At 43.9% G+C, this 18447-nt stretch overlaps 1 protein-coding gene across 7 annotated transcripts in view; it reads right to left on the bottom strand.

Annotated features, from left to right (window-relative positions):
• The window catches only part of SLC4A7 (solute carrier family 4 member 7), a 275999-nt gene that overhangs the window by 122972 nt on the left and 134580 nt on the right, over positions 1 to 18447 (bottom strand). For 5 of the 7 annotated variants that reach the window (XM_070727278.1, XM_070727277.1, XM_070727283.1 and 2 more), the window contains 2 exons: positions 1947 to 2135; positions 207 to 545 (listed from right to left, as the gene is read on the bottom strand). In XM_070727278.1, the coding sequence (XP_070583379.1) occupies positions 207 to 545; positions 1947 to 2135 (528 nt within the window). The remainder of the gene's footprint in view (positions 1 to 206; positions 546 to 1946; positions 2136 to 18447) is intronic. The other 2 variants (XM_070727282.1, XM_070727280.1) reach the window with 1 other exon arrangement.

Raw genomic sequence — 18447 nt, forward strand, 5'->3', positions numbered from 1 at the left:
GTTAAGGGTCAAATCTTTTATCTATTTCAAAATACCAAATAAAGTTTTCCAAGAAAATATCACGCAAAAATAATGAGGCATGCAAACAAATAGCAGATTGATGTACGATTTATGGGTGCTAAAGCTGTGTGATTAAAATTTTTGCAGTGGGAGTGATTCAGCTGCAGAAAGCACCACACATGGATAATTTTAGTTCAAATAGTTGCCTGGTGTTATGTCACTATTTTCCTCTGTCGTCTTCTTGGCTTCCTGAGCTTCTAAATCTTCCTCAGGTGGATGAATGACTACTTTAGGGATATCATCATTAGAAGGAGGCACCTGATGCTCGGTTGGCAGGAAATTTGTGGTTCCCTTAGAATCACACCTAGGACTGGAAGGTGGAGTGCTTTGTGGGGTAGGTAAAGGGGTTGTACTCCTTGAGGTTGTTGGAGATCCAGGAAGTAGGTAATTGAGAAGAAGGGACAAACGATTATCTCCTCTCAGGGAAATATTTGAGGCAGAGAGACCTGCTCGTAAAGAATGGCGGGAGGCTGAGAGGCCTTCCCCTGAGATAAACAAATAAAGTGAGGAAAATATTCAGCAGAAACATAATATCATATCATCTGATACTATAAAAGATTTTAAAGGCATAATTTCATAGGTGAGATAAAGTATTGAGTGATAAGCAAAATTTTAGAGATGTAAAAAGGTCAGCATACAGTATATTTACTCAAGGAACATTTAAAAGTCATATATATATATCACATGTTTTTTGCTGAAATTTTAAAATTAAGGAAGACTAGGATGGCACCATTTCGGCCTTGTTCTGGCCTCATCAGCCGAAATGGTGCCACCCTAGTCTCCCTCCGACATAAAAAACACATTGATGATTTAGGAATGGAATTAATCCTCCCCCAAATCACTGAATGTTCATGGTTTTTAAAGCCCTCACCAGAATAGAAATTATTGATTTTGGATATACAATATAATATTAAAATTCTTTCTTAATGCAAATTTCAGAAAAAATATGCAGTGTTCAAAAATATGCATGATTGTATTTTATATGAATAATAAATTGTTAACCAGTATCCTTACCACAACTTTTAAAATGTCTATAACATTTCCAAACAGAGTAACGGCACAATATAATAAATGATAAATACTTATATGATGATCTTTTAAAAACCTACATTTATTATTAGTTTCTAACTATAATGAACAATTCACTGGAAAGCTATTCTATTCTGGTTAGCAATTTACATCTTCAGATATCTTACATCAAATTAAGTAATCCAAGAAAAATAAATTATTCAAAAGCCAACCAAGTTGCTACAATCAGAATGAAAAATTCAGATAACACAATTAAAATGAAAATTACCTGAAAAGATGACAGACTTCCAAAATATCAGAAATTACTCCAATTGTGAGGGAGGAAAAATCAGTGAATAAAGAGCACACAACCAATATATCCTATAATATTATATTTCTATAATAAATCATATACTGTATTAAAGGTATATAATATTCACAATTGCAAAATCAGGGTATCTTCTTTTGGCAAAGAGCATTTTCTCCCCAAAATTTGACTTTTTAATGAGTAATAAAGGAAAGCTAACATCAACACTGTCATTAACAAATAATCTTATTTTACTGAAAATTATGACAGGAATATGCAAAAAACAAGGAAAAATAGACACCATGTATTTAACAAAACAGCCAATGCTTTTCTTTTACACATCTCATGCTTTAGAGTACTGAGAAGACAAAACTGTGAGTTCAGTGATATAATAATTGCCCTAAATTTTCCAAGTTCAAAATATAATTTTATTTTCTGTACAATTGTTCTTATAATTATTATTTTACTAGGAAAGAACTCTGATCTTAAATTTTGCATGTGCTGACTTTTCTCACATATCTGCCTTGTATTATTAAACCATAAAACAACTGGATGCCACAACTTATCTCACCATTTCTTTCAAGCAAGAGAGGATCAGAATGTTTCTTGCCTATATCTGCAAAGGATCGTACGAGAGGAATCCGATTACTAAACTTTTTTTCATTCTGATGATGATGTCTTTTCAGAAGGGCTTCTCTGACATTTTCTCTCGTTGATTCATCAAGGTGGCCAGAAGCTATCATGTTATCCAATACCATGTCTACAGGGAAAAAAATGAAATTTAAAATAAATATGAAAGATTGATATAATTGAGAAACATCTTCAAGCCTTGGATATGTTAGGAAATGTTTAATAAGATAATATTAAAATGTTTAGAATGAATTGCAGAAAAAGTACACTTGTGGAATACACATCTGATTCTCTATATTATCCAGCTGCTGGGTTTTGTAGACATAGATTTTCCTTAGAATACTTATTGTGTTTTGTTATTTTCAGGAAGTGCAGGAGAAAAAAGAATAAAGAAAAAAAATCCTACATAATTAAAAAATCCAACAACTACTCACTAGTGGCTGTTTGCCAAAAGTTATTTTCCTCATTTAGCAGACACACACCATCATCATCAACAACAACAACTTCATTCCTATTCTAGAAAAGCTTTTTTTAGCCTCAGTACCCTTTAGATCAGTGATGGCAAATCTTTTTTGGCTTGGGTGACAAAAGGGTCCAGGTGTGTGCAAACTCTTCACTGCCTCCCCCACATGCACACAACCCCCATGCTGCCCTCTGTGCATGCACAGAGGCCTCACTGAAACATTTGGACTTCCCTTAGGCCTGTTGGGTTATTTTTCACCATCCGCAGTCTTCGGGAAAGCCTCCTGAAACCTGCGTACGTCAAAAAAACTTCAGAAGCACACTTCCAGTTGGCCTGTTGACCTGTGTTGTTTTTTTTTGCCATCCCCAGGCTTCAGGATGCTTTCCTAAAGCTGGGGAAAGCAAAAATGGACAAAAAGGCTGAAAAATCACCTGGCCAGTGCATGCTGCAGCTGACATAGGGCAATGCCTCACATGCCCTCAAATATGCTATAGGTTCAACATTCCGCTCTAGATGTTTAGAGTATTAATTCCCAAAATTCTCAGCAACAGGTAAACCACTTCAAGAATTTCATCCACCCATCTGGAACATATCCAAATCAAGGAAAGCTATTTTGGATCCTAATATTTGGTGTAAACCTAAAAATATTAGCTTGGTAATGGTTATCTATCTATCTATCTATCTATCTATCTATCTATCTATCTATCTATCTATCTATCTATCCATCCATCCATCCATCCATCCATCCATCCATCCATAACAAGACCCATAATCTTTTCTACACCATCCCCTAACAACAAATTGGCATCCCATGCACCACCAACCAAGACTAGGAAAGTGCACCCCTTGCTTCCTCAATCCAATCCAATACCAATCTCAATGTAAGAAAAAACTAATCAATGCAAGAAGCATAATTAACAAGATGCCTGAATTTCTCCTCCTATTAGACACTGACACTTTCGACATTATCTTTGTCTGCAAAACATGGCTAAATGCATCCCTTTCCAACTCCATCATCATAACAAGAAACTATCTTGTCTTCCAGTCTGATCATGAATCCTCAGAGGAGGTGGAGTAGCTATATTCTACAAAAAGACATTAAGCCTAAAAAAACATCCAAGTTACACTTGATCTCACCCACTCCGAAACCATTGTCTATGATCTATCCCTAAATGCCACTCTCCGCTTCCTACTTTGTTACAGAGCCCCAGACTATGACATCGCCCATGCAGACAAATTAACCTCACTACTAACATGGGCAGCCTCCTGCCCATTCCCCCTTATCTTTTTTGGATACCTCACTCTACCCCACATTAACTAAACCTTAAATGAATGCATGACTGATCCCATCCATACAACTCTATACAATTCTGTTACCAACCAGGAACCTGACCAACTAGTAACAAACAATACTAAACTCAAAAACTGCCTAGCCCTCATATTCTGCAACAGCAAAGGTGCAATTTATGGACTACAAATAAAAGAGCCATTTTCCAACAGTGACTACAGCATGATTAACTTCGGCCTCAGTTTACACCATTGCAAGAATTACCTTAATAATGGGACACCCAAGTACAACTTTAAAAAAGCCAACTATGCTCTCATAGATGCTGATCTCTCAGCTCTTGATTGGCAAACTTTATTCCCTGGCTGTAACACTGCCAATGATGTCTACAACATATTCTTGCTCAAAGTCAAAAGAACTATCAGATTACATGTACCACTAACAACCAAAAAAACAAAAAAAAAACCCCAACCTATCCATGTTAATAAGGAAACTACAATCCAAAAAGAAAAAAAGAAATCCCTCTGGTGGAAAAACGAAAAGGACTATGTAACCAACTTCAAAAACCACTACAAAAATATATGCCACCAAATAAAGAGAGAATGCTTCAACTATCACAGCAAACAAGACAAAAACCTCCTGTGCACCAAATCCAACCATGTCTTCTACAACTTTATAAATAACAAACTCAAGGACTCAAAACCCATCCCACCACTAAAAGGACTTAACAACAAGGAATGCTACAATAAATCAATCAAAGCTAACCTCTTCAATACATTCTTTGGCTCAGTCTTTGTAAACAGCAATGGCTCATCCCCCAAATTCCCCATTCGGACCTCAAACACTCACAATGAATTAACACAAACAGACTTCACAGAAGACAATGATGAAAAAGCACTTCATGATTTAAAACCTTTTCTACCAATTGAACCTGATGGTCTATGTGCATACTTCCTAAAAAGCTCTCCACAGCCATAACTTTCCATTAAAAATAATCTTTAAAATCTTTAAAAAATCATTCAGGTCATCCCCATCTTCAAAAAAGGAGATCCCAGTCTAGTTGAAAACGACATCTCTCTATGCTGCGTCAAATGCAAAGTCATGGAATCAATCATAAACCAATCAATTACCCTCCACCTAGAAACTAATAACCTACTCTCTAACAAACCATTTGGCTTCAGGAAAAAATTTCTGGTAACCTGCAACTCTTTCACTGCAAAACATATGGACTACCCATCTTGACCAAGGCAAATCAATCGATGCAATTTACATAGACTTCTGCAAAGCCTTCGAGTCAGTGATTCATGACAAACTACTTCTAAAACTGAAATCCTGTAAGATCTCGTGATCCCTACATGACTGAATAACTGCATTCCTATCAAACAGGCAACAAGTTGTCAAAATAGGGAACACCATATCTAATCCTGTTCCTGTACCCCAAGGCAGCATACTAGGACCAACACTCTTCATACTCTATATAAATGATCTTTGTAATCACCTTGCAAGCAACTGCATTCTCTTCACCGACAATGTAATTTTTTTCAACACCACTGATAATACAACACAAAAAGACCTTCACTTTGTGTCAGAATGGTCAAACATCTGGCAACTCTAAATTGCTACCAAAAAATGCTCTGTCCTACACATTGGCAAAAAAAAATAAATCAGAACACCAAATACAAGCTAAATAACCAAGACATTACAGATAATTCTTACTCAGATCAAATGACCAAAGTGCCAAAGCCCGCTGCAAAAAGACTTCCAAAATTGTTAACCTAATCCTAAGTAGCTTCTTCTCTGGTAATATCATACTACTAACCTGACCATACAAAACATTTACCAGACTAATCCTCAAATACAGCTCATTTTTCTGGAACCCACACTGCATTTCAGACATAAATACATTAGACAATGTCCAGAAATACTTTATGAGAAGAACCCTCCACTCCTCCACATGCGAAAGAAAACCCTACACAACCAGACTTGAAATCCTAGGCTTAGAAAGCTAAGAACTATGTTGCCTTAAACACGATCTAAGCATAATCCCTAAAATCATCTGCTACAATGTCCTCCCTGTCAACAACTTCAGCTCCAACCACAACAATACACATGCACATAACAGATACAAACTCAGTGTAAATTGATCCAAACTCGACTATAAGAAATACAACTTTAGTAACTGAGTAGTTAATACATGGAACTCACTACCTGACTCTATAGTATCATCACCTAACCCCCAAAACTTTATCATTAGACTATCCACTGTTGACCTCACCTGATTCCATAAGAGGGCAGTAAAGAGCGTGCATAAATGCACCACCGTGCCTTCCGTCCCTGTCTTAACGTTTCTCTATTATTAGTACCAATATCATGTATATAAACATTGTTATATCTTTGTATTCTACCAATATGTATGACAAAAATAAAAATAAATATCTATGCCTCCCAACTCCCAAAGGACTTCAAGCCGCTTCCAATGAATAAGAACAATACATAGAAAACAGCATAAAAATATTAATAAAAACCTAACCAAGCAGATATGCTCTCATTCACAATCCTAGCTAAATCTAGGATTCCCTTCACTCAACAGTTCCAGGCCTGCCAGAAGAGCCAGGTGTTCATGGCTTTGCAGAAGGCCGATAAGGTGGGAATAGGTGTTGGATACTCACCTGAATGCCTCTTCTCATGCGTAGAATGGAGACAGTATTCATGTGGACTTAGCTTGCTGTCCTAACCAATTAGGACCAAGCAACAAGTCTTTAAAATGACTGCTAGATCCACCCGTTTTCCAGTTGTTCACAAATCCGATGACTTGGCTCGTGTTAGTCAACTCTCGACCAGGTAAGTATGAAAGAACAAGGTAGAAGGAATAGAAAAAAAGGTAAGTAAACCCAATGGGGGAGAAGTGACTACTGTCTCCATTCTACATATGAGAAGAGGCGTTCGGGTGAGCATCCAATACCTATTCTCCATGCTGAGAAGGAGAAAGTAGTCACGTGGGACATACCAAAGAGATGTGTTTCATAGGGAGAGTGACCTTACAGGTCATGAGATACAACACTTTGAAGGACCCTCCTTCCAAAGGCCGCATCAGTAGAGGCATAGGAATCGGTTTTATAATGTTTGATGAATTAATTTGGAGAGGACCAAGTGGCTGCCTTGCAAACCTCTTCTAGGGGAGCTTGGGTTGCCCAGACTGCTGACGTTGCTGCGCTTCTGATGGAGTGTGCTGTAATTCCACTGGCAATTGGCATTGACGCTGTTTCATATGCCTTGGCGATGGTGCACCTAATCCATCTTCTCAAGGTCGTGGAGGAGACCTTGGTGCCCAGAGAATGGGGATGATAGGCGACAAATAGAGCCTCTGACTTATGAAAGGATTTAGTCTGTTCTATGTAGATTTTTAATGCTCTGGTAATGTCTAATGTATGCCATCTAATGCTTAGGTGATTATTAGACTTGGTACAGAATGATCTCCTGGGTTTTGTGGAACATGGTATTGACTTTTGGTAAGAATGTGGGATCCAGTCTAAGTACCACTTTTTCAGGATGGAAATAGCAGGGATCTTGTCTGATGAAGAGGGCTGCCATCTCTGAGATATGTCAAGCTGAAGTGATTGCGAGAGGGAAGGCTACTTACATGAAAGATGTCTCATGGAAATCTCACTAAGTGGTTCATATGGAGGAGAAGTGAGGGATATCAGAACCCGAGGTAAGTCCCAGGTTGGGTATTGATGAATAATGGGAGGATGGATGTTAGCTACTCCTTTAATTAGTTCCTGGATTGCAGGGAAACTCCGGAGGGTTTCGCCATTGGGACCACAATCACCGAAGAAAGTGCTGCAATTAGACAACATAGTGTGTTAGCTGAGAGGCCCAAATGAAATCCTCACATTAGGAAGCTAATTATCCCAGGGAGAGGAACATACAAAGGTGAGAGACCTTCCTTTTGGCACCACTCACAGAATTTTGTCCAGGAGGCCTGCATTACCACTACAGAGTCTGGGTCGTAGCCATGTGACTCTATGTCCCTCCTGATAACCTCCATGTGGTTAGATGGAACCTATCGGGGTCTGGATGAAAGGATGCCCCTTGTTGTAACATATCCCCCGAAGCGGGGATCCGCCATGGGGGTGCGATGGAAAGCATTGCAGATCTGCGAACCAGGCACGTCTTGGCCAGTGAAGTGTGATTACATTAATTTGAGCTGTCTTGGAAAGAAACTTCTGAAGGAGGTCCAGTAAGATTGGAATAGGTTGGAGTACATTGAGGAGGTTTTGGGACCAAGGACTTCTCAGAGCATTGGTTGTTTCTGCTCCCAGTTCTGGATGTTAGGAGAAGAATCAGGGCAGCTGAGAATTGGTTGCATCGCAAAGTGGTCAACTGCAGGGAGTCCAAATCGGAGACAAATTTGGTTGACCAATGCAGGGAGGAGATGCCGCTCGCCTGTATCCAGGGTCTGGCAAGAGATTGGTGACCTTGAAATTGGTACCTCTGGAAGTGGCTGAAGAGAACCACCAAGACAGCGATCTCATCATGAATTGAGGAATCAGGATGGAACAGCATGCTGTGCTTTGTTTGTTTTTTTGAAAAAACAATAACCACTGTAGGTCCCTAGCATGGAGTCTGGCCTAAGGGGTGGAACCTATGTATCTACCTGTGTAGTTGGGATCTGGTTGGTGAAAGGAATGCCGAAAGGAAGGATTGAATTTTGAGGTTGCCTTCTTGATGGTAAGCCCGAGAATCTTCCTTTTATCAGTGGTTTCTGTAAGCAGTGGGTCCAGGACCTCTCCAAAAAGACCTTTGCGTTGAATTGGACCTATTGCTAATAACCACTTTTGACATACATCAGCTTGCCAGGGTTTAAGCCAATGGAACCTTTCTTGGTACAGTGGAGGCTACTATGGATTTTGCGGAGAAGCGTGATGCTTGTAGTGTGGCATCCACCACATACTGGGCTGAAGGAAAAATCTTATTAAAGTGCTATTGACCCCTGAGGTCATCCAGAGGAATCCAGTGTTGGATTTGTTGGAACCAGACTAACATGGCTCTGCAAAGAAAAGGAGGCTGAAGCCATTGCCTTAATTGCCCAAGCATCTGCTTAGTGGCTTTTCTTCAATATCTGCTCCAACCTGTGATCCTCAGCCTTCATCATTTCTTCAGTCTCCCAAGGCATGGCAGCAGCCGAATGTAGTGACTTGATTGGCTCATCTACTTTGGGTAGTGAGATGAGGTCTTCATAAGAGGATACTACCTTGAAGAATTTCTTGTTTTTAGATTAAGGTGCTGGTCCCGCAACTGGAAAGGACCACTGCTCCAGGAGAGCTTCACAGAAAAAATGAGGTATGGGAATGATATCCATGTCCTGTTGTTCTTCTGAAAAGAAAGTCAGGTATCTTGCTCTTTATCGTTAGAAGAAGGCTTTTTATGCTCTTCTGGATCTAGCCCGGTGGCTATTTGGGCTTTGTGGAGGAGAGATTTAAAAAGGTGAGATGGAAAAATAGAAGAGGAAGCTGGAGCCTTTGGAGGGACATCTTCGTCCTCAGAAAGCCCTTGGTGTTGTGTGTGTTCAATGTCAGCCTTTGGAATTCTCAGATTCAGAAAATGGAGATGAAGTGTAAGCTGTCAATTACCATGATGTAAGAGATGAGGGAGAAACCAGCAAGGGCAGGGAAATAGATCAGCCAGATCAGCCATCAGATGAAAGCATGCAGAATCATGTTTCTTCTGATGGTAATAGCTTAGAAGACAATCCGTGGTTAAATCCTAGATTCAGAAGGTTGCAGAAAAGAAAGGAAGAAGTCAGGTGGAAGAAGTTTTAAAAGCTTTTTCAGAGTGTATTAATTAATTAATTAATTACCTCACTTCCGGATTTCAATGGAAGAGAAGGAGTTTTTCGTCAAAGTGAGAGAAAACAAAATGTGTCCGAAAATGTGACTATTTCTAATACCTGATAAACTGCCTTTAAACATAGTGGGAACCGGACTCAGAGGTAAGAAAATGTATTGAAGTAGACAGCCTGCTAATTAGAAAGACTGATAACTTTGTAATTGGCCTACAAGAGTTATATGCATTTTGCTGTGCCAGAATTGTATGGATGATATCCAAGTTGGAAAGAATAAAGGAATGTTGTTTTTGAAGATTACCAGCCTGTAAGCTCTCATTATTAGAACAGTCAGCCTGATCCCAGCCAGATCCAGAACACTTGGAATGGGTCATCTTTGGGAAGAGTCCTCTCTATCCTCCTCTTCCTCCATTTTGTCTGATGTGGAGCCCTCAGGAGACTGGAGCTATGGTACAAACCTTCTAAATGAAGCCACTGTAGCAGGCCTATAAACTCTAGAGGTGGAAGTAGAAGAAGAAGATGGTAAATTAGCTGATAGCAGCCTGGCTTCCATTGCCTGGGACAAGGCAGCTGCTATCACAGCCTGAAACTCAGGTGAGACGTGCAAGAGGGACTGAGAGGGCTGAGGATCACGTCCAGGTCCCTGAACTGAGTCTGAAACTGTTAAGGCCTCCTGACTCTCTTCCTGTCCCATTGTCCCTGGGCCCCAAGGGTCAGGTTGAACTCTGACTAGGTTGAGTTCATCTAGGGTCAAAATTGATTCCCCTGTTCTAGGCTGATCAGAGGTAGCTGTATTGTCAGAGGATTGTTCTCATGTCTGTACCCTTAGTCTCTTTACTGATTTATCACAAAGTTTTTACAGTGCCTTATCTCCCCTTTTCTCGGCCCTGGTAGGATGAGAGGACTTATGCTTGTTGGACCTTTGAGAGGATTGACTTGCAGAAGAAGGATCAGATTTCTCCTCAGACTGTCTATTGGTCTTCTGGGTACACTTTCTTCCTATGGGATTTAGTTTGGAGTTCTTGGATGCCATGGAATCTATTAATAAGGTAGAGCAAGAACTGATATTGGTACAGACTAATAGCCCAATCTCAGGTCTAGGAAGCTCTGCACTTCCTATTACCCCAGAGACTCTCGGGGGGGGGGGGATGATTAGGAAATACAGGCTTTCTAGGCCCCAAAGAGCTGAATAGCTCTTGTTTGAAATTACTGATTGAACACTTTCTTGATAAACCCACTGGGAGGGGCCTAGTGGATGAGTGTGGTGCCCAAAAGAAATGGTGGCTTGCTTGGGCTGTTCAGGGCTAGTGCCGGGCAGCCCACATGGTTGCGGCTGTTGGTGCCTAATAAACTTAAATTTAGTGGACCAAACACCTAAGTACCAACAAAATCCAAATCAAATTGAGCCCTGCAATGAAAGCAGCATTAGACTTAGGTTGCTAGCACAGGCTGCAGGAGAACTACTAAGAACAGCAACATCTGGAGACTTGTGGTGAGAAAAAATGCAGCATGAGCGCTGCCGGAATTAAACGACTGCTTGCCAGCTGATCTGAAGAACGGAAAAGCCGCTAGCTTGCTTGCTGTTTGTAATCGCTTAAAAAAAATATGCTTACTGCATTGCCCCCCGCCCCCCTGGAACAGACACCCACCCAAGGGAAGGGTGGAGAAAGGTGGAATGGAGAGGCTGTGGAATGCAATTAAAAATGGAACTTATCAGTTGTATTGCAGATATTGAGTTGGAATGGAGCCACTTGGTGGAGGAAAGTCCAAAGAAATAGAGAAGGAGCACAAGAAAAAGGGTTTAAAGGACTTGGTGAGAGTAACAATAGTCCTGTTAGTCCAAGGCTGAGCAAATAATTAATGAGAGATAACAATAGTCCTGTTAGTCCAGGACAGAGTGAAAAACTGGAAAAGGTTTGCCATAGGTTCTCCATCACTGGTATAGTCCTTTGGAGGCATCACCCATAGCCACTCGGTCTTGACAGAGTTGAATTTGAGTCTATTGACTCCCATCCAGACTCTTTCAGCCCCTAGGCATTGGTGCATCACATCTACCATTTTGCTGAACTGTGGAGTGGAGATGTAAAGCATGGGGTGGAGATATAAACCTGGCATCATCAACATACTGATAATACTGGAGATTAGGATTGCCCCTACTCTCCTTGCCTTTCTCCTTAAAACCCACCTCTGTTGTCAGGCATGGGAAAATTGATTCCCCTGGGCTGTTTCTGTTTTATGTATGGTTTATATGAGATGTATGATTGTTTTTTATATTAAGGGTTTTTAAATTGTTTTAATCAATTGGATTTGTACTGTTTTATTGTTGTGAGCCGCTCCGAGTCTTCAGAGAGGGGCGGCATACAAATCTAATAAATAAATAAATAAATACCTCACCCCATGCCAGCAGATGATCTCACCCAATGGTTTCATGTAGATATTGAATAGGAGAGGAGAGAGAGGACCGATCCCTGTGGCACCCCACAAAGGAGGGGTCTAGAGGTCAACCTCTGTCTTCACTAGCATTGACTGCGAACAACCAGAGAGATAGGAGGAGAACCACCATAAAACAGTGCCTCCCACTCCCAACCCCTCTAGTTGTCACAGAAGGGTACCATGGTCAATGGAATTGAAAGCTCCTGAGAGGTCAAGAAGCACCAAGATAGAGGAGAGCCCTTTATCCTGGGCTCGCCAGGGGTCATCCATCAGCATGGCCAAAGCAGTTTCTGTGCTGTAGCCAGGCCTGAAGCCTGATTGGAATGGGTCTAGGTAATCTGCTTCATCCAATGACCGTAGGAGCTGGAGTTACAATTCATAATGGAACTTGAAAGTCATTAGAGGAATGAGAGTGTGCTACATTAAAAAAATACGATTTGAAAAAAAGAAAAGCAGCTATCCTAAATCAAGCAGAATTAAATAATATTCTTGTCAGTACTTCAATGAAAAAAAGCTGTTGCTAAAGCCATGAAAAAGAAGGTGAAATACAAATGTCTGATGTACCATATTTTTTGGAGTATAAGATGAACGTTTTTACCCCCCAAAAGAGGGTGAAAATCTGAGTTATCTTATATTTCGAAAATAACCCTGGGTGGTTCTGGGCAGTGGGGATCCCCACTTCCACATGGAGCCCAGGGAACTGCATTGAGAGTGTCCCTAACTCAGAAGAAAAAGGGGAAAAGTTCAGGGGGGAGAAAAAGGAGATGCTGCACTGGGATCATCCCAGCTGTGAAAACACAGAGCAAAGTCTTAAGGGAGTAAAAAGTGTGGGAGAGAGAGAGGGAGAGGAGGCAGCAGCAGTAGGGGGGGATTGAAAGTGGGACACAAAGGTTGGCGGTAACTCAGGGCCCTGCAAGAACTGCAAGGGGGCTCGCTTCCCTTGTAACTGTGGCAGGTCTGGATTTGAGAGACACAGGAGTTCTCAGAGATGAGGAGCTTTCCAATAAGATTGTTTTAACAAGAGGCAAGAAATGCTGTTGCCTGGGACAGACTGCTCCTCTGAATGCCTAACTAAGCAAGCACTTTGGATCTCCAGACTTGGTTTTCTCCCTCCCCGATTGCAGAAAGAGAGCCTAAAACATGAGGAACTGGAGGAAAGAGATACCAGGGGGAAGATTCCCCTTTCCCAAAAATGGAACGAATGCCATCTGAAAACTTTGTAATAAATCCTTTGCTTTCTTTCTGCAGGTTATAATAGCTGAAGGCCTTATTCAAACATGAAGGTTTAATCGAATCAACGTGCCAGCAGAGGCAGGTACAGGCTTACAGATAAAATCAATACACAGGCTTTTATACAGCTAGCTGCCTGAGGCAGCCACCAATCAAAACAGAGGAACTTTCCCGCTTACAATGTAACTGGGGCATACGCGCCCAATCAGCACCCTGGATAGGGACCAGCGAACGCGGCTCTAGCAGCCGGCTGTTACTATGCGGACACTTCACTCCTATCCCTTTGGTTAATTGCAAACATAGTCTTTTAAGTATGATGGCCTTCGGCTAATTCTTTCAGAGCGCCGAGGCTCAACGGAGCGCATTAAACTGGGCTCTGTGCCCGGTACCTTTTGGCCTATGTCGGGAGCCAGGACATCCTCCGCCCCTTGGCCGCCAGCTGTGGCTGGCTCCCTGGAATTTCTGGCTGCTGTAGGCGGTCCCAGGAAACTCTCACCAGGTTGATCGACGGCCACCGGTTCTCCACTGCTAACACCTTTGTCCAGCCGGATCTGATCTAGGTGCCTCCGCCAAATTCGTCCATCCCTTAATTCCACCTCGAATGAGCGGGGCCCCAGCTCCCTGCTCGCTGTTCCTCTCTCCCATCTCTTTCCCCCGGAATAGGCACGGGAAAACACCGTGTCTCCCACTTTTATCCCTCTTTCCGTAGGTTCTGGCCACTGGACAGCTAATGTATACCCCGGGTGCAGCCTATCGAAGATAATTCTTAACTTGCGACCAATCAAGAGTTCCGCCGGGGTCCTACCCGTAGCCACGCAGGGGGTGGAGTGTTGTGCCAATAGCAAATCTGCCAACTTCTCTTTCCATGACGTCTGGGGCATCTTTTTAAGAGATTCTTTTACTGAACGAACTGCACGTTCCGCCTGACCATTACTGGCCGGATGCCAAGGCGAGGTCAAAGCATGCCTGATGCCCGCAGCCGCTAAGAATGACTCAAAGAGAACAGATGTGAACTGCGGGCTGTTGTCAGAAACTAATAGATCCGGGAATCCATGCATGGCGAAAAGGGCCATTAGGGAGTCAATAATTGCCTGAGACTGAGTGGACTTCAAATGGGCAACCTCCACCCATTTGGAAAAGGCATCTACGGCTATCAAAAAGGTTTGCCCCATGAAGGGGCCAGCCAAATCTATATGTAAGCGCGTCCAGGGGCCCGATGGTGGCTCCCACGCCAGAGGTTCAGCACGAGGAGGAAAAGGCCTACTCTCTTGGCACACAGCGCAGTCTCACATCCGCTGTTCCACCTCCTTATCCATAACTGGCCACCATACATAATCCCGTGCCAGACCCTTCATCCTCACTATGCCAGGGTGACCCTTGTGTAAGAGAGTCAACACCTGGTTGCGCAGCTTACTTGGTATCACTACTCTTCCCCCCCTCAGAAGGGTTCCCTTCTCAACGGAGAACTCACTCCAACAGCAAAAAAACGGAACGAAAATTTCTGCAGGAGCAGAAACTGGCCATCCCCTCAGGATCCATTGTCTTACCTGGGCTAAAATCCAATCCCTTCCCGTCTCCCTGGCCACATCAGGAGCAGCCAACACCAAGGGTCCCTCTGACAAAGCTAAAACGGAGCAAGCGGGAGCGGGGTCTGATAACAATTCGGCTAGGGGGCATCTGCTGAGGGCATCTGCATGTGCAATGTGGCGACCAGGCTTGTAGATCAATGTATAATTATAATTAGCAAGAAAAACTATCCACCGCGACATACGCGGGGACAAAATTATGGGACTCTGGCGGTTACCGGCTAACAACCCCAATAATGGCTGGTGATCGGTCACTAACTCAAACGGCGGACTCAAACGGCGGACTCCAGCTATCAGCGCCAATGCCTCCTTATCAATATGCCCGTAATTCCTTTCCGCCTTGGCCAGGGTTCGGGAAAAGAACACTAAAGGGGCTTCAGATCCGTTGGGCAACCGGTGGCTAAGAACTGCTCCCACCCCGTATTGGGAAGCATCGCATGTGAGGATTAACGGCAAACTAGGGGAATATTGGGCCAGGACATTATTAGTGGTGAGTATTCTTTTAACTGCCCCAAACGTGGCTTCCTCCCTCTCACCCCAGTGCCAGGTAGATTGTTTGTCGAGCAGCCGGTGTAACGGTTCGGCTACCGATGCCTTATGCGGAATAAAAACCGCATAAAAATTCAGAAGCCCCAAAAAGGCCTGAAGTTCAGCTTTTGACTGGGGTCTGGGGGCATCCCAGATTGCCCTCATCTTCTCCGGGGTGGGGTGGATTCCCTTCCCATCCACCCTGAATCCCAGAAAGTCAACCTCTGGTACCCCAAAGACACATTTTTGCGATTTTAGTTTCAAACCCGCATCCTGAAACTTAGTCAAAACTTTCTTAACCCTCACCAGTAATTCTTCTTCGGAACTCCCCGACACCAGGACGTTGTCAAAATAGGGCACAGTTCCCTCCAGCCCATATAATAGACGTTCCATCAACCCCTGAAAGATCCCTGGGGCAATGGAGACCCCGAATTGCAGCCGATGGCATTTAAACACCCTCCTATGGGTAATGATTGACTGGGCCTCCGCAGTAATGGGGTCGACGGGGAGCTGCTGGTACGCTTGAGAAAGGTCAAGCTTGGCAAAAACTCTACCATTCCCGAGGGTGTGGAGTAACTGCTGCACCACGGGCAGTGGATATGAATGGTGGGCCAGTGCCTTATTCACAGAACAGTTATAGTCCCCGCATAATCTAATGCCTCCATCCCCTTTAAAAGCAATGACCAGCGGGGTCTCCCAAGCCGCTTGGTCAACTGGTTCCAAGACTCCCTGAGCAATCAGCCAGTCCAGTTCAGCGTCCACCTTCGGCCTGAGGGGAATCGGAACCCGGCGAGCCTTCAACCGCACAGCTGGTACTTGGGGGTTAAGGCTAAAAGAAATTGGGGTCCCTGTGTAACATCCCAAATTGTTATCAAAAACTGAGGGAAATTCCTTAGCCAATTTGTCAAATGCAGAACCTCCCTTAACTGCATTAACCCCAGAGACAGACAGACCCAGAGACTTAAACCAATCTAGCCCTAAAAGGTTTGAAAACGGCCCATCTACCACGATTAGAGGCAATTTGCCCACAAAAGTCTTAAATCTGACTGGAAATCTACCCTCTCCCAGGACCGGAATTGGAGCTCCTTGATAGTACCTTAAAGTCAAGTTGCAAGGCAGCCGGCGACCCTTACTAAGTCTAGGGAAACACCGCTTCAGAGTGGCCCAGGAAATCAAGGAATGCGCAGAGCCGGTGTCCACCTGCATGGAACACAAAGCTTCCCCGAGGCGAACTGCCACCAAAATCTTCTCCGTTGAGTCAGACGTCTCCCTGACATAAGTGGTTGCCGGACGCGGACAGCTGTAGACGGCGTTACACTCCTCCCTCCGGTTCGAGGAAAATTTCCTTTGCCAACGGGGATTGAAACTTTGGGTCTCCCTCTGATCCCTCGACGCGGCAGGTGGAGATCTGCGGAAACGGCAGACCCGTGCAATGTGGCCTCTGGCGCCACAACGCCGGCAAGCCGCGTCTCTGAAGGGGCAATTCGACCTAAAATGGTTACCCCCGCATCCCCGGCACGGTGACAAAGGGGGACGGGGACGGGCGGCAGGTGGATCATGACTCCGGTTAGCCCCCAGCCAGCAAACTTCTTCCTCCTCAGCCTCACAGTTATCTTCCTTTTCTACAGGGGCTTTCGGTTTGTCAGGCAATACAGGCCCCTTGGTAGTGGCATTCACGGTGCCGTCCATGGCAGCCAAAGACTGGGTTGACAGCTCAAAAGCACGAGCCTCTGCCAGAGCTGCCTGAAATGTTAAATCCCGGGTGGCTAAAAGGCACCGCTTTAGGCAACCATCCCTCACCCCAAAACCTAGCCTGTCAAGTAAATAGTCATTTAGATCTGAGAACTCACAATATAAAGCCGCTCGGCGGAGGGCGGCTACAAAGTCATTAATTGATTCCCCTTCAGCCTGGTTCCTTTGGTAAAACTTGTATCTTCGTGCACAATGGGAAGGGGCCGGGGCGTAATGGTCCTGCAAGGTTGACAGAAAATCCTGCCACGGGACATCATGTATTGAGACCGGGGCAAATAAAGCCCTAGCCATCTCAAACATCTCGGGTCCACAGAACCCGAGAAAATAAGACCTTTTCCGGTCCCCAGAAATCTCAGTATAGCCATTGGATATTAAAAAGCAGTCGAAACGGGCGACATAAGAGTCCCACGTCTCCCCTTGTGGATCGAAAGGGGGAAAAGTAAGTTGCACAGACATCCTCACTTACTGTTACTATATAAAACACAGAACTCCGTAATGAAAGGCTTGAATCCTCGTTGCCAGTATAATAGCTGAAGGCCTTATTCAAACATGAAGGTTTAATCGAATCAACGTGCCAGCAGAGGCAGGTACAGGCTTACAGATAAAATCAATACACAGGCTTTTATAAAGCTAGCTGCCTGAGGCAGCCACCAATCAAAACAGAGGAACTTTCCCGCTTACAATGTAACTGGGGCATACGCGCCCAATCAGCACCCTGGATAGGGACCAGCGAACGTGGCTCTAGCAGCCGGCTGTTACTATGCGGACACTTCACAGGTAACTTGGGATCAAAACCATGGCTGGAGATCCCAAGCGCTTGCTTAGTTAGGCGTTCAGAAATGCAGTCTGTCCCAGGCAGCGGCATTTTTTGCCTCTTGTTAAAACAATCTTATTGGAAAGCTCCTCATCTCTGAGAACTCCCACGTCTCTCAAATACGGACCTGCTACAGTTACAAGGAAAGCAAGCACTCTTGCAGTTCTCTCAGGCACCCAAGTTACCCCCGACTTCTGCGTCCCACTTTCAAAAAACCCTGGCTGCTGTTGCCTCCTCCTGCCCCTCCCTCCCTCCCGCCCTCCTTCCTGCACTCTTCGCTCCATTAGGACTTCACTCTGTGTTTTGGCAGCTGGGATGATCCCAGCGCTGTGTCTCCTTTTTGCTCCACCTGAACATTTGCCCCTTTTCCTCCATATGCTCTTAACACAGTTCCCTAGGCTGCTTCCAACGACGACAGCAAAGGTGCAGTGGTTGCTGGAAAGCTTGATAGCATGTGTATGAAATGGCAGGTCCAGGAGGACTGATGTGCTGCCTCTCTATCAGGC

The sequence above is a fragment of the Erythrolamprus reginae genome, chromosome Z (genome assembly GCF_031021105.1).
Source record: "Erythrolamprus reginae isolate rEryReg1 chromosome Z, rEryReg1.hap1, whole genome shotgun sequence".
In the NCBI taxonomy this organism is placed as follows: Eukaryota; Metazoa; Chordata; class Lepidosauria; order Squamata; family Dipsadidae; genus Erythrolamprus; species Erythrolamprus reginae.